Source organism: Phycodurus eques, chromosome 8 (genome assembly GCF_024500275.1).
Source record: "Phycodurus eques isolate BA_2022a chromosome 8, UOR_Pequ_1.1, whole genome shotgun sequence".
In the NCBI taxonomy this organism is placed as follows: domain Eukaryota; kingdom Metazoa; phylum Chordata; class Actinopteri; order Syngnathiformes; family Syngnathidae; genus Phycodurus; species Phycodurus eques.
The window spans coordinates 30,884,870-30,897,427 of NC_084532.1; the positions used below are offsets into that span (position 1 = coordinate 30,884,870).

Sequence of the window (12,558 nt, forward strand, 5' to 3'; positions counted from 1 at the left end):
GCTGGTGGCCACGCCCCTTTCACGGGCGCCCATTGAGGAGACAAAAGGTGTTAAACATGCGTCATCTTTATTTCCCCACATCATGTCCGCGTTGTGATAGGACGTTCTTATCGCTAATCATCCATTTGCATCAGCGGCTCACGACCCGGGCGGCTGCGGCGGCCCAGTCGCCGGAACCGGTCGTCCGGCGAGCGAAGAGTCGACGGTTCCAATCCGACCGTCCGCCGTGGAAGTCTCCTCGGGCGAGACGCCGAACCCTAAATTGCTGCCGCCCGTCGGTGTATGCGTGTGGGCGTGGCATGGGTGAGCATCGGGAAAGCGCTTTGGGCACCGTAAGGCGGAGATGAAAGCATCGGGCCCGGTGCATGATGGGAGAGCGTGATGTGTTCTTCTCTTGTGAATGAATGAAAAGATAACATAACATAGAAAGATGACATTCCTCAAGCTAAAGAAAAAGCCACAGTCACGCGCATGAGTGAAGGCTTATGTAATACTCAGCGTGGCCACCGGAGGCACTATATGACGCCTACTTGACCCGCCGCACAGTCAGAATGATGCAGAGAGCATTCTATGGTCGTTTCACGGCAAAGCTTCTCGGAAAGCGCGTCGCTCGCTCGCTCGCCCGCGTGCCATCGAGAACCTTCGGAATCGCCGTCTTATGTCGTCCGTCAGTCGCAGCGTGACGAGAGGTCCCCGAAATGGCAGGCTGTAAAACGCCCAGTGCGATTGGCGCCGCAAGAATTTTGGAAATCCGACGACGGCTTCCAGAGAAATTGAAAGTTTTGTTGTGTGGGAAAGGTTTTGTGTGCTAGAAAACTGTAGAAAATCTGGCCCCAAAAACGGGAAACAGTACAAATGCATTCTTTCTCAACACATCTGCTCGACCCTTTCCATTGGTCTGCGACTCGGCGAAGCCCTTCTTCCATTGGCTGAGAAATTTGAGTGTAAAATATCCACCGATGAAAATCAGCGTGATGCTTCAAACTTGCCTTAAATACGCCAATGGAAGATGATTGGCGAGAAGAGCAGGAGAATCGGTCAGTTCGCGTTCCCCCCCCCCACAAAGATGGCGGCCTGTCGTCACGTCGCTACTTCAAGCGTCAAGTCGTCATTTTGTCTCGGTCGAGTCGGCTCCGTGACGCGGTCTCGGCGGCGCGGCCGAACGTCGATCTCGCGGGAAACCTCCGCGCGTGGATGGACGGAGAGTTGAAAAGAACTTTAATCGTCATCGGGCACGGTAACGTCGGGTCAGACGTTTGCTTCTAAATGGATGAAACCCGTTTGAAGAGAAATGCTGAAAACCGCCAAAGGCTGAGAACAACGCGGTACTGAACTGCGGCGATATCGCGCTAAACCGTTTCCCGTCATTTCCGTTTCCCCGATATTCGAACCCCGGTCCTCAGAGGCAGACGCGCCAACCGCTCGTCTGCCGTGCCGCCGACAAGAAAACAGAAAGGCACGGGGGACTGCAACTCACCTTTCACCCGTAGAAATATTTTAGGTGGCGCAAACTTTGGCGTTGACAAAATAAAAAAGGAACCCTCATAAAAACGATGGAGAAAGTTATTACTGAATTTCAATGTCCGTGCATTGCCTACGGCGGGAACGTCGCCCCCGCCGACACGGCCGCCACGTCGGTGAGCCGGGCCGATACGGCGCGCTGACGTCTTCGCATATATCGGATTGAATTGGCGGCACGAGAACGACGCTTTCAATGTTTCGAGGAGCGAGGAACTACGAACGTCGCCGTTAAGAAACTTGAGATGAGCCAAGTGAGTCCAGTACAGGTCGCGGCAAGTCCAGTTCCCATCGAGTCTTTCGGATGCTAACTAGCATGCGGTTGATGTATTGCATTTGGCTAATAAACAACGACCTCTGGTGACAGCAAAGTGTCTGCAGCTTATCAAACAGCAGTGCGTGTGTGCGCGTGCGTGCGTGTGTGTGCGTGTGTGCGTTTGTACAGCAGTCATAGTCCCTCCAGGCTCCATCACCTGTCGGACCTCAGTGCTTGCTGTTGTGTGGCCGTTGCCCCTCGTCATGTTCCCCCTGCACGCACACCCAGGTCACTTTATTAGGGACACGTCGGCGTGGCGATGACATCCTCGCGGCGGCACCGGGTGTCACTCACTCAGGTGACGAGAAGGCGGGCGCAGAACGCCAGCAGAACGATGGCGGGCGCAGCCGAGAGCCCGCCGGATCTCGACCCGGCAGCCGCCGGGTTCCGGTGGGTCTGCGGAGGGGGCGCCGCTTCCGACTGCGCTTCTTGACACTTCACACTACATGTACACACGCACACACACACACACACACACACACACACACGTTATGGGAATCCCACAGCATCCTTGTCAGATGACGTCACGGTTTAGGTTCTATTTTGAGTTCAAATGTTTGCGTTGAGGGCACGGTGGACGACCGGTTAGCGCATCCGCCTCACAGTTCTGAGGACCGGCGTTCAAATCCCGGCCCCGCCTGTGTGGCGTTTGCGTGTTCTCCCCGTGCCTGCGTGGCTTTTCTCCGGGTACTCGCGTTTCCTCCCACATCCCAAACACATGCATGCTAGGTTAATCGAAGACTCTAAATTGCCCGTAGGTGTGAATGTGAGTGCGAATGGTTGTTTGTTTATGTGTGCCCTGCGATTGGCTGGCGACCGATTCGGGGTGTACCCCGCCTCCCGCCCGAGGATAGCTGGCATAGGCTCCAGCGCGCCCGCGACCCGCGTGAGGACAAGCGGAACGTAAGATGAATGAATGTTTGCGTTGAGGTGCCAAAAATGTCGGAATATTCCGTGACACCCGCGAGCTGTTGTTGGCATGCTTCCACGGCAACATGTCTCATGTTGTAATGTTTGTGTTGGCCAGTGGAGGGCAGTGTGCAACCCAAACCGTGTGATTTTGCTCAGCCACACAATTCTGGGCCCTCCTATATAACCCTCGTGAAGGACCGCCCCCTCCCCCAACACGAAATATTCCCAGATGTATTTCAATACCCCTGAAAGGTTACGGCACCTAAATCTCGGGAACTCGTCTGTCTTCTGCCCAGCGGCTGTTCGTGACGCGTTCAAGAGTAGCTCGGAAATATGTGCGATGAGGTGAAAAAACCTTGACAGCTTTACACAGCCAGCTCCGCCCCTCACGCTCGGGGCCGTGTGACTCACAGCTGTTTGCGTAGGAAGTCCTGGTCAGCCTCACAGGCGCGGGTCTGAGTCTGCGCGGCGGCGGCGCGATTGTCGGCGGCCGCCTTCAGGCTGGAGCAAGCCGCCGCCGCGTGGCCGCTCTGAGTCAAGTTGTGCTGCAGCGCCTCCACGTGGCCTGGACGCGAACAAAACGTTACCGCGACGGCGAGCCGTTATGCGTTCCTGTCAGCCATCTTACCTTCTTGACGCTTCAGCTGATTGGTCGAGTTGAGCTGAGTCTGCCGCATGAGCTCCGCCTCCTCCTGCAGCGTGCTGATGTTGGCCATAAGGACCGCCTACACACACACACACACACACACACACACAGTCAACTTTGGTCAACACTTTCCGGTATGTCTCGTTTGTCGCGGGGGGGGCATTCCAGACCACCCCACAAATGACGAAATCTACCAAGTGGAGTGCAAGTATTGATTGTAATATTTATCTATATTTTAAAGCTCAACGCTTGTACTGGAACACCATCATACAATACATGCACTTGAGGTGCTGGTGTTATCTTTGTCCACTTGAGGTCGCCGTCCTCACATTCTACACTGTAGTATCTGTGACGTTGAATGTGTGCGTGCCTTTAAAGGGCGGGGCTGTTGAGGACGTACCGTGTTAACTGGCTTTAACTTTAGCCTCTTTGCGCACAGAGCGACGGCGTCACTCGAGGCCATCGGCAAAGAAAGATTTTCCTGAACTTTGTTGCCGTTTGTTCGATAAAACGATTGAGAGAACACCAGTGACTGTTTCCGTCCTGCCTCTATCCAAACCGCCTGTTGTGGATTGTAATTGCTTCTAACTCGTGATGGTAGGCTATATTCAATTAGCTCACGATGTTGACTTCACCTCAGACGCAACTTAAGCCAGTTGGACTTCAGCTTCTCTCATTAAGCGCGACCCGATCTCAAACTTCGGACTTTCTGCGTCTTTGACGGACTCTCGCCTCCCGGGTGCCGCTTATTGCTCGGAGATTCTGCGGTAACAACCCGTGTGGAGAAAATAATGACCGCAAAATCCCGCAATATAGCAAATATTCAGCGATATAAGTACAATGAAAGCAATGTGCAGTTCAGGGAACACGCAAAAAGCGAACAGCGATATTGCGAAACAGTTCAGCACTGAGCTACGTTGTCTCTTTCACAGTATGGTGTGGTTCTGATCCGCTGGACTCGACGGGTGCTGGATTGTGAGGATCTTGAAGGGGGGGGGGGGGGGGGGGGGGGGGGGGTTCTGGTTTTGTTGGCTCCTTGACTGACTGCGGACTCCTGTTCCTTCTGGCCTGGTCTGAATCCGTCCGGGCCGGCCTCGAGTAAAAGCAGATGGCGCCCATTTTTAGAAGCGGCTGTTACTCAGTGACCGTGACAACGGGATCCTTATCGAGAAACAACAACAAGATGTCCGCCGATCCCGTGCTCCGCCGCAGCTAACGCTGTCTTAGCACGAGAACACGGGCCTGCCGAGATGAACGTTCCCGGTGCATTGTGGGAGGTGGACAAGCAACGAGGCGGCTACGGGAATAGGAAGGAAAGGGAGGCACAGCAGGAAGGGAGGGGGGGGGGGGCGGGGGAACTTGGGTGGGGGGTGGGGTGAGTCACCATGCGTGCGCACGCGCGTGTGTATGTGTGTGTGGCACAAACAGTCACTTATTCCAAGCAACATGTTGAAGGCTGGAAAAGTTGTATCGCTCTTTAGTTTATTCACTGAGGGTGGGTTGGGGGCGGGGGGGTCATGACGGCATATAAAAGTAGCAGAGGGGGGCAGGGCCTCAGTCTGCAGTACGTCCAATAAACTCCGGCTGCCCGCAAAGTCTGCTTACAGCAAAAGCAAATGGGCAAATGGCTGATGGCTCATTTTCCTATCATTCGATGAATAACGCTGAATACGCGAATTTCCTTTGGAAAATCAATTCATTGGACTGATATGACGATTTGAATGATGAGTTATCGAATTGAAGTATTATTCATGATGAGAAAGGTCATTGTTTGTAAGAAAAACAAATATTCTGCAGAAACATTTGTAAACAAATATTTGAACATTCGATTTTGTCTCTCCAAATGTATTGACCGTGAAGTGTGACAAATGAAATTTGATGATTCGCAACACATTTTGTGAAGATGCTAATGACATTTTTGGATATATGGGATTTTTGTCCTCTTGCTTAATGCGACGTTTGTGTTCGCAGAAGATAAAGAATATTTGCCTGTGAGGATCGTGAGTTACATCGTCTGTCGGCTTGCGTTACGACCGGGAAACAACGTCACCGCCGATATGCTAATTGTTAGCTCGTGTGCCTATGGAGTTTCCCCATTGGACGTTAGCGTGAAGCCCGCGGAGACTATGTGGTTGCTTTAAATGTAATATACAATGTGTAATCCGGTATATGCGCAACCTACTTCTGCGTTCCTTCAAATGGGTCCCGAGCACTTCGTCCCGGCTCGGGTGGATGGCGAAAGCGAGCGTTTGAAGGTGCCTGTGGGGACTTGAAATGTGTTTTTTGGAGCGGTGGCATTAAACAGCCTCTTTTGGAACAATCGTCGATTGTCTGGCCAACGGCCGCTCGTTGTCAAGCGGGTCGAGTTCACCGCCACTCGTATCTTAAGTTTGCGCTCGGCGAGTCAAAGCAAAAACCGCAAAAGTCGCTTTCTTGGGTGCTCGTGTTGGCTCGCTTGGCAGTCGCTCTCAATAAACAGCCGCAAAATAGTCGGAGTGCTCGGTGTTCCGCCATGTGGCGGAACTATGAGTAGACTGGTACGCTTTTATTTTGAAGGCCTGACTTTTGACAGGACGCGCGACGCCAAGGACGCCCCGACTCGTTGCCGAGCAGACCGGGAGGCTCGTTAATAAGAGCGGCGCTTTCTTCCCGAGATGGACTTTCCGGCGCTCGCTAGCCGGCGTGCGCTTCGGTCTGACCTGTGTGGAAAGGCCTTGCCGCAACTTGGCATTGGAGAAAGGAAACGCGGAAGGCGCCTTGCCGTCGCTTACGGAAAGTTCTGAGTTGATGAACGACGCGGGAAATTTGACAGAATTTTGCAAAATGGCCGCCGTCTCTCCTCCTCGCTGTCGACGACGTCGCGAGTCTGCAACGAAGGTCAAACTGAAATGTTGATTTCTTCATCACAGGAGTCATTTATATTTATTTCCGCGTCTCGTATGCAGGCGGCACATCCGCCTCACAGTTCTGAGGTTGCGGGTTCAAATCCGGCCCGGCCTGTGCGGCGTTTGCATGTTCTTCCCGTGCCCGCGTGGCTTTTCTCCGGGTACTCCGCTTTCCTCGCACGTCCCAAAAAAACATGAGTGGTAGGTTCATTGAAGAGTCTAAATTGCCCGTAGGTTTCGAACGGGAGTGCGAATGCTTGTTTGTTTATTTGTGCCCTGCGATTGGCTGGCGGCCGGTTCGGGGTGTGCCCCGCCTCTCGCCCCAAGTCAGCTGTGACGGGCGGCAGCACGCCCGCGACCCGAGCGGGGAGACGCGGTTCAGAAAATGGATGGATGGATGCAAAGCTCTAGTTTTTCTCGCTCGAATCTTGGGAGCGTCTGGATCGGATTTCCGCGATTTCGCGGGGAAACATTGATTCGGTTTCGGTTTGAGTCAAACCGACGGATTCGCCGCGAAAACCGAGCTCGTATCGTTTGGGAGTGTAAACTGTACGCCTACTCGACTTGGAGATGGGACGGGAGTTCAAAGGTCAAGTGGGGGCGGTCCACGTTTGTTCATTGATTTCTTATCTTGCCAGCATCCGGCCCTGGGGGGTAACTAATTACATGCGACGTATAATTACTTCAGTTCATTCCAAAGTGTTTGTCATTGTCGTCCATTACAAGACTGGGAGAAAATGCGTCGTTAAATTTGAGCTGCTTTTGGAATTTGACTGCAATGGCTGCCGTTGCAGTTACATTGAGAAAATGTTTTTTCATGTCCGTCGCTCCTTGTAAAGCAGACGCTCGTGATTGGTCGCGTGCCGTTCTGCCGTAGACCTCCGAGCGCCACCTTGTGTTGCAATCTGGTCGTTTGTCTGCGATTTGGAAAAAGATTCGACTCGCGGGTGCGCTGTTGGAGACGTGAGGGAACATTTTGACTTTTTATCACTTTCAGCTTTATAATTTTGGACTTTTGTATGGAACAGTCGCTTACCTGGTTGCCATAGGAAGCCTTATTGTCGAAATTTGTCATTAGGTCAACACGGTGTCATGTTTTCCACATGCCGTGCACGTATAACGCAACAAACAAATGTTTTTAATGTTGTGTTTGCTTTTCATGATGTTTTGTGATCGGTTTTCTATTTGTGTAAAGAACAAATACGTGTTTGATTCCAAAATAACGATGTATGTTTTTTCCGAGGAAACATCCTGTTGATGCACGCATTCAAAATTGGAAAAAAAAGTCAAATAGTGATGACTTTGAGAAAGTTACACAACTTAAAACACGGAGGCGGAGACTCCTCACAACACATTCCAGCAGCTGTCGACAAAACCAAGGTGAACAGCGCACGTACGCACAAATGCGCGCACGCACACGCACGCCTAACTCTGACTTGAAGCGTGGAAAGAATTCCCAGCGCTCGACTTTTTCCACATTTTGTCATGTTGCGGCCTCGTTCCAAAATGGACGCGTGATGAAATTCGTTCGTCTACACACACGGCCGTCGTGACGACGTGGAAATATTTTGTATTTTTTTTCTCCAACGTATTGCTCCTAAAAGACCACGGAATTCCACGCGCAACCATCTCGGACGGGACGGCGCGAACGTCCGTCGAGAAACTCTCCGAGCCTCAAACGAGGGCGCCGGCCGCTGAGCTGGCGGCTTTTAGCTAACTCGTTGTCCGCTGCCGCTCCCGGCTGAAGTTCACTCGAAAGAAACGACAATTTCACCTCGTGCATTTCAAGCGAGCACAAAACTTCTGCCATCTTAACGCTCATGCAAATCGGGATCTACGTTGCGCCGCGCTAACCCTTAGAGGCACAGACTGAACACAGACGCTGCAGCGACACAAGTAGACAGACAATATAAGTTACAGTCCTGTCTTCTTTATCTTCCGCGTTGAATGACTAATATCAGCGTCGCAGAGATGAGCTGAGAAGAGTCGAGATGTCTGAGGCAACAGCATATCCGTCCGTCTGTCTTGTCCACGCGCGGGGACGGGCGGAGAAAACCGGCTGCCGCTTCGTAGGTCCCGAGGGGCACGGCGGAAGCCGGCGACCCGCCTGGCCGAAGGGAAGGCGCGGCCGGCTTCAAAAGCGCTCCAGCCGGGAAGCGACGAGCTGAAGCTCGGAATTCTCGCGGGCATGCGCGGGATTTCCCGCTTTTGGACGTTTTTCGTACATTTCTATCCCAAAAGGGTTTTTGGGACGTCGCTGCGTGAAATTTGGAGGGAAAGAAGGAATGCGCTTTCCACAACGTGCAAACCGGAAAGCAGCCACGCACACGTAAGACGCACACAGTACAAAAAGACCCGTTTGGAGAGCGCACAGGAAGCAACGAAACAAGGAGCCAACGGGAAAGTCCCACAAGTACCGCGGGGGGCCGTGCCCGTACCTGGTGCGCGCGGCACTCGTCGAGGGTCCGGTTGGCGCGGCGCAGGCGCTCCGCCAGCGCGGCCAGCGCGGCCTCCCGGCGCTCGAGGCCCTCGCGGGCGACCCCGAGCCGCTCCTCCAGCTCGTCCCTGTCTTGGGCCCACAGCGCCTCGGCGCCCAGGATCTTCTCGCGGCTCTCCCGCAGGTCCTGGCGGCACCGGGCCGAACTCTTCAGGTCCGGAGACGTGGACCACACCACGATGACCACCAGAGAGATGACGGACCACAGGGCCAGCAGAACCAGCGCCGCCTTGGTCCCGCCGCCCATCTTGCCCGTCTCGGACTCGGCCGCCACCGTCATGACGCGTGTGCACTCGCAACCTCGAGTGTGGCGCCGGAGCGGGCTCCTCTCCCCTCCCCTCCTCTCCCTTCTCCTGCCCTCCCTTTTCCTTTCCTCTCCTCCCAGACCACACCCTTCTTCCCTTCCTCCCTTCCTCCCTTCCTCCCCACCTCCTTTCCTTCCGTCCTCGTTTGTGCCCGAGCGCACGTGGAAAACTTTGCATGTGGGAGAGAAGAAGAGATCCTCAGTGCGGACGCCCCGAGCGGCCACTAGTACTCCTTCGCCTCCTTTCGGGCCCTATTTGCTCTGCAAAAAGGTCAACGTGGCCTCGTCAATCCATTTCTGATCTCCGGTGAAAACATCTGACTGGACTTGTTCCCGCGAAAAAATCTTTTTTGAACAGTTGTCCAATCAAGTCCATTCATTCGCGTTTCGGTTTCGAGCGCGGCCGGGAGGCAAGGCCGGAGCAATCTTCGAATACAAATGTTCACAAACAAACGAGAGCGACAGAAATGTCTAAATCGGGGCTCGGCAACACGAGAGCTACAAATGACCTCGAATATGATACCTTTGCATTATTGCGAATGATTCACGCCGGTGATTTATGTGCGGGCGCCGCGAAGGAGGCCCCGACGGCCATCGTTTTGTTGGCTTTATTTCTCGCAATCATTAGGACGCCGACAAGTCTCGAAATACGACACGTGATTTGGATAAATGCGCTTACGTCCGAGCAAATCCCAACGTCCCGTCGCCGGTGAGCTTTTTTTTCCAAACGGGCCCCGCGGGCTCCTCGTGTGGTCTTCGGGCGGGCACCGCGTTGGTGAGGTGAACCCTGACCCCTGACCTAAAAAAAAAGAGGTTGAAAATTACAAAGAAAACAACTCCAAATCTTACGAAGAGTATTTGTCTTCTTTCTATCCATCCCTCCATTTTCTATACCAGCGCAAGAATTCTCTCTCAAGTACTCACCAATACCAATGAAACTTGCATTTCTCAAAGATCCAATTTAAATTCGGAACAAAGACCTTTCTTTCTTCCTGACGCGCACGATAATTAGTCGATGTGTCAAACCGCCGCAGTGTAGCGCCAACTACCGGAGGAGAGGACTTACTCCATGTCCGATTTCTTGCCTTAAGTATCGGCCGCCTTCACGTGTCCTCGATACCTCGAAACAAGTTCCGGTATGCGCCCGATACCGATACCAGGTACCGATACTCGCCCATCCCTGGAAAAAAGGAATCGGAATACTGTTGAAGTTGCAACGGTTTTTGTTACGAAATTTCAGATCGCTAACGTGATAATAATAATCACGAAATGTGGATATTTTCCAAATGTAATGATTTGCACCGAAACATCCATCCATCCATTTTCCGAGCCGCTTCTCCTCACGCGGGTGGCGGGCGTGCCGGAGCCCATCCCGGCTGTTGTCGGGCAGGAGGCGGGGTACGCCCCGAACCGGTCGCCGGCCCATCGCAGGGCACATACGAACAAACAACCCTTCGCACTCTCAGTCACGCCTACGGGCAATTTAGAGTCTCCGATGAATGCATTTTTTTGGGGCTGCGGGAGGAAAGCGGAGTGCCCGGAGAAAAGCCACGCAGGCGCGGGGAGAACACGCCAACTCCACACAGGCGGGCGGGGCCGGGGATCGAACCCGGGTCCTCAGAACTGTGAGGCTGACGCTCTAACCGCTCGTCCGAAACAATGGGCGAAATTTGGAATCGTCATGATTTATTGCTTATTGAGCCACGAAAATGCCGGGCCGGCCCCACTCGAGGTCCGGCAGGGCCGAACGTGGCCCCTCTTTGACAGCCGTGATCTACAGACTCTACGTCTAGCTGGGCTACATCTACTTTGTACATTTACATCTATCTGCTGTCGTCCGACGTTAGGCTGGGCTTCATGTCGGAGTCGACTTTACGCGTGCGTGCGTGCGTGCGTGCGAACCAGCTGACCTGAGCAGGGAGTGAAAATATTTGGCAGCAGCTTGACGTTCCTGCCTTGGAGGCAACTCGGAAAAAATGATTACACTTTTTTTTTTTTTTTCCTTGAAACTTTCGCCTGCTGGCAACAACAACGTTCCTGTTACCACGGTGACGATGACACATGAATACAATGCTGCTCATTTGAGTCTTCTGGATTTTCAGTAAGTTTCACCATAAAAGCTTATTTAACATTATCTGTCATACAAGTGGAAAAATGAGTGTTTTAAAATAAGCAAAACACTGGTTTAACCCCTTGGGTCTCACTGAATTGAGTTAGTACGACAATTTTATTTGTCACGATTCAAACAAGGTCCATTTCTATCTATCTATATTTCAAAGAAGAAACTGACGTGAAGGACATGAGAGGTGAGAAAGGTGAGACTTCTACTGGTTTTCCTGATGTCTCTCTGGCGCCCCCTGGAGGCTGTAAGGCATCACCGCATCTTTCACCTCACTGGACTCGCCAACATCCGCATTCAGGTCACATTACCTTGGACCTTTGAGAAAGATCCTCGATCATCACTGACCACCGTTGATCATTATCGATCATCATTGGTATGGATCAGTACTTTTAGATTGTTGTTAGGCTTATGCGAAGGCCGCCCTCTACTGGACAGTAAGAGAATGACACCATCAAACAACTTTCAAGGCCCCTGCATTTTACGCATACCCCTGGCAAATGTGCACTCAAAGTTACTATTATTCAACCAGCAAGTTTTTTTTTTCTTTCTGGTATGGAAATAACACAGGCATCGCCCAGAAGATAATAAGACCATGTACAAGAGTCGTCATTGTGGAAAACGTTATTTATCAGCTTTTACGTACGTTTGAACAAAAGGTGGCCTGTCTAAAATGATTCATACCCTTCTGGAAAAATCAATAGAAAAACCTTTATTGACTATTATAGCAATGAATCCTGACATATGGGGTCCCTCAGGGGTCAGTTCTTCGACACTGTCTAAAACAAGTCAATAACTGGATGAACCAAAACTCCCTCCAATTAGACCGCAACCAAACCGACGTAATTGTTTTTAGCAGTAAAGAAAAGAGGTTTGCTGTTAGTAAATACCTGGAGTCACTCTCATTAAAAACCAAAGCCCAAGTCCGAAACCTCAGTGTTCCGATTTGACTTTCGGCATTCATCAGAATCAGAATCAGAATCAGAATCAGAATCCTCTTTATTTGCCAAGTATGTCCAAAAAAACACACACGGAATTTGTCTCCGGTCGTTGGAGCCGCTCTCGTACAACAGACGGTCAATTTACAGAACACTTTGGGGACAGAAAGACATTGACAAAAAACAATTGTGCAAAAAGATGATCATATCAAATCAGTCACTAAAACAGCCTTCGAGCAGCTGAAGAACATATCCAGAGTGAAGGCTTGCACGTGCCAAGCGGACCAGGAGAAGCTCAACCATCTCAAGTAGACTCGAGACCGCTAGCGGGCTCGTGGACGGCCTGCGGAGCGTTCCACTCTTGCCGGCGTCGGCTCCGTCCGATACTCGGCGGCGTTGCTCCCCGTGCAGCGTGTAGATTCG

At 52.2% G+C, this 12,558-nt stretch overlaps 1 protein-coding gene across 1 annotated transcript; it reads right to left on the bottom strand.

Annotated features, from left to right (window-relative positions):
• Positions 1 to 48: 48 nt before the first annotated feature.
• Positions 49 to 9,108, bottom strand: si:ch211-1a19.3 (uncharacterized). Its single transcript, XM_061683643.1, has 5 exons — positions 8,716 to 9,108; positions 3,375 to 3,471; positions 3,158 to 3,311; positions 2,129 to 2,276; positions 49 to 2,046 (listed from the first exon to the last, which is right to left on the bottom strand). The coding sequence occupies exons 1-4, from the start codon at positions 9,052 to 9,054 to the stop codon at positions 2,129 to 2,131; spliced, it is 738 nt and encodes a 245-aa protein (XP_061539627.1). The 5' UTR covers positions 9,055 to 9,108; the 3' UTR covers positions 49 to 2,046.
• Positions 9,109 to 12,558: the final 3,450 nt, after the last annotated feature.

Bases quoted from the DNA above. Each gene is read 5' to 3' on its own strand.
- si:ch211-1a19.3 (XM_061683643.1), bottom strand. From the start codon at position 9,054: ATGACGGTGGCGGCCGAGTCCGAGACGGGCAAGATGGGCGGCGGGACC. The intron at 3,472-8,715 runs GTACGGGCACGG...GTGTGTGTGTAG, and splicing joins ACGAGTGCCGCGCGCACCAG to GCGGTCCTTATGGCCAACAT. The intron at 2,277-3,157 runs GTGAGTCACACG...GTGTACATGTAG, and splicing joins GACTTCCTACGCAAACAGCT to TGTGAAGTGTCAAGAAGCGC.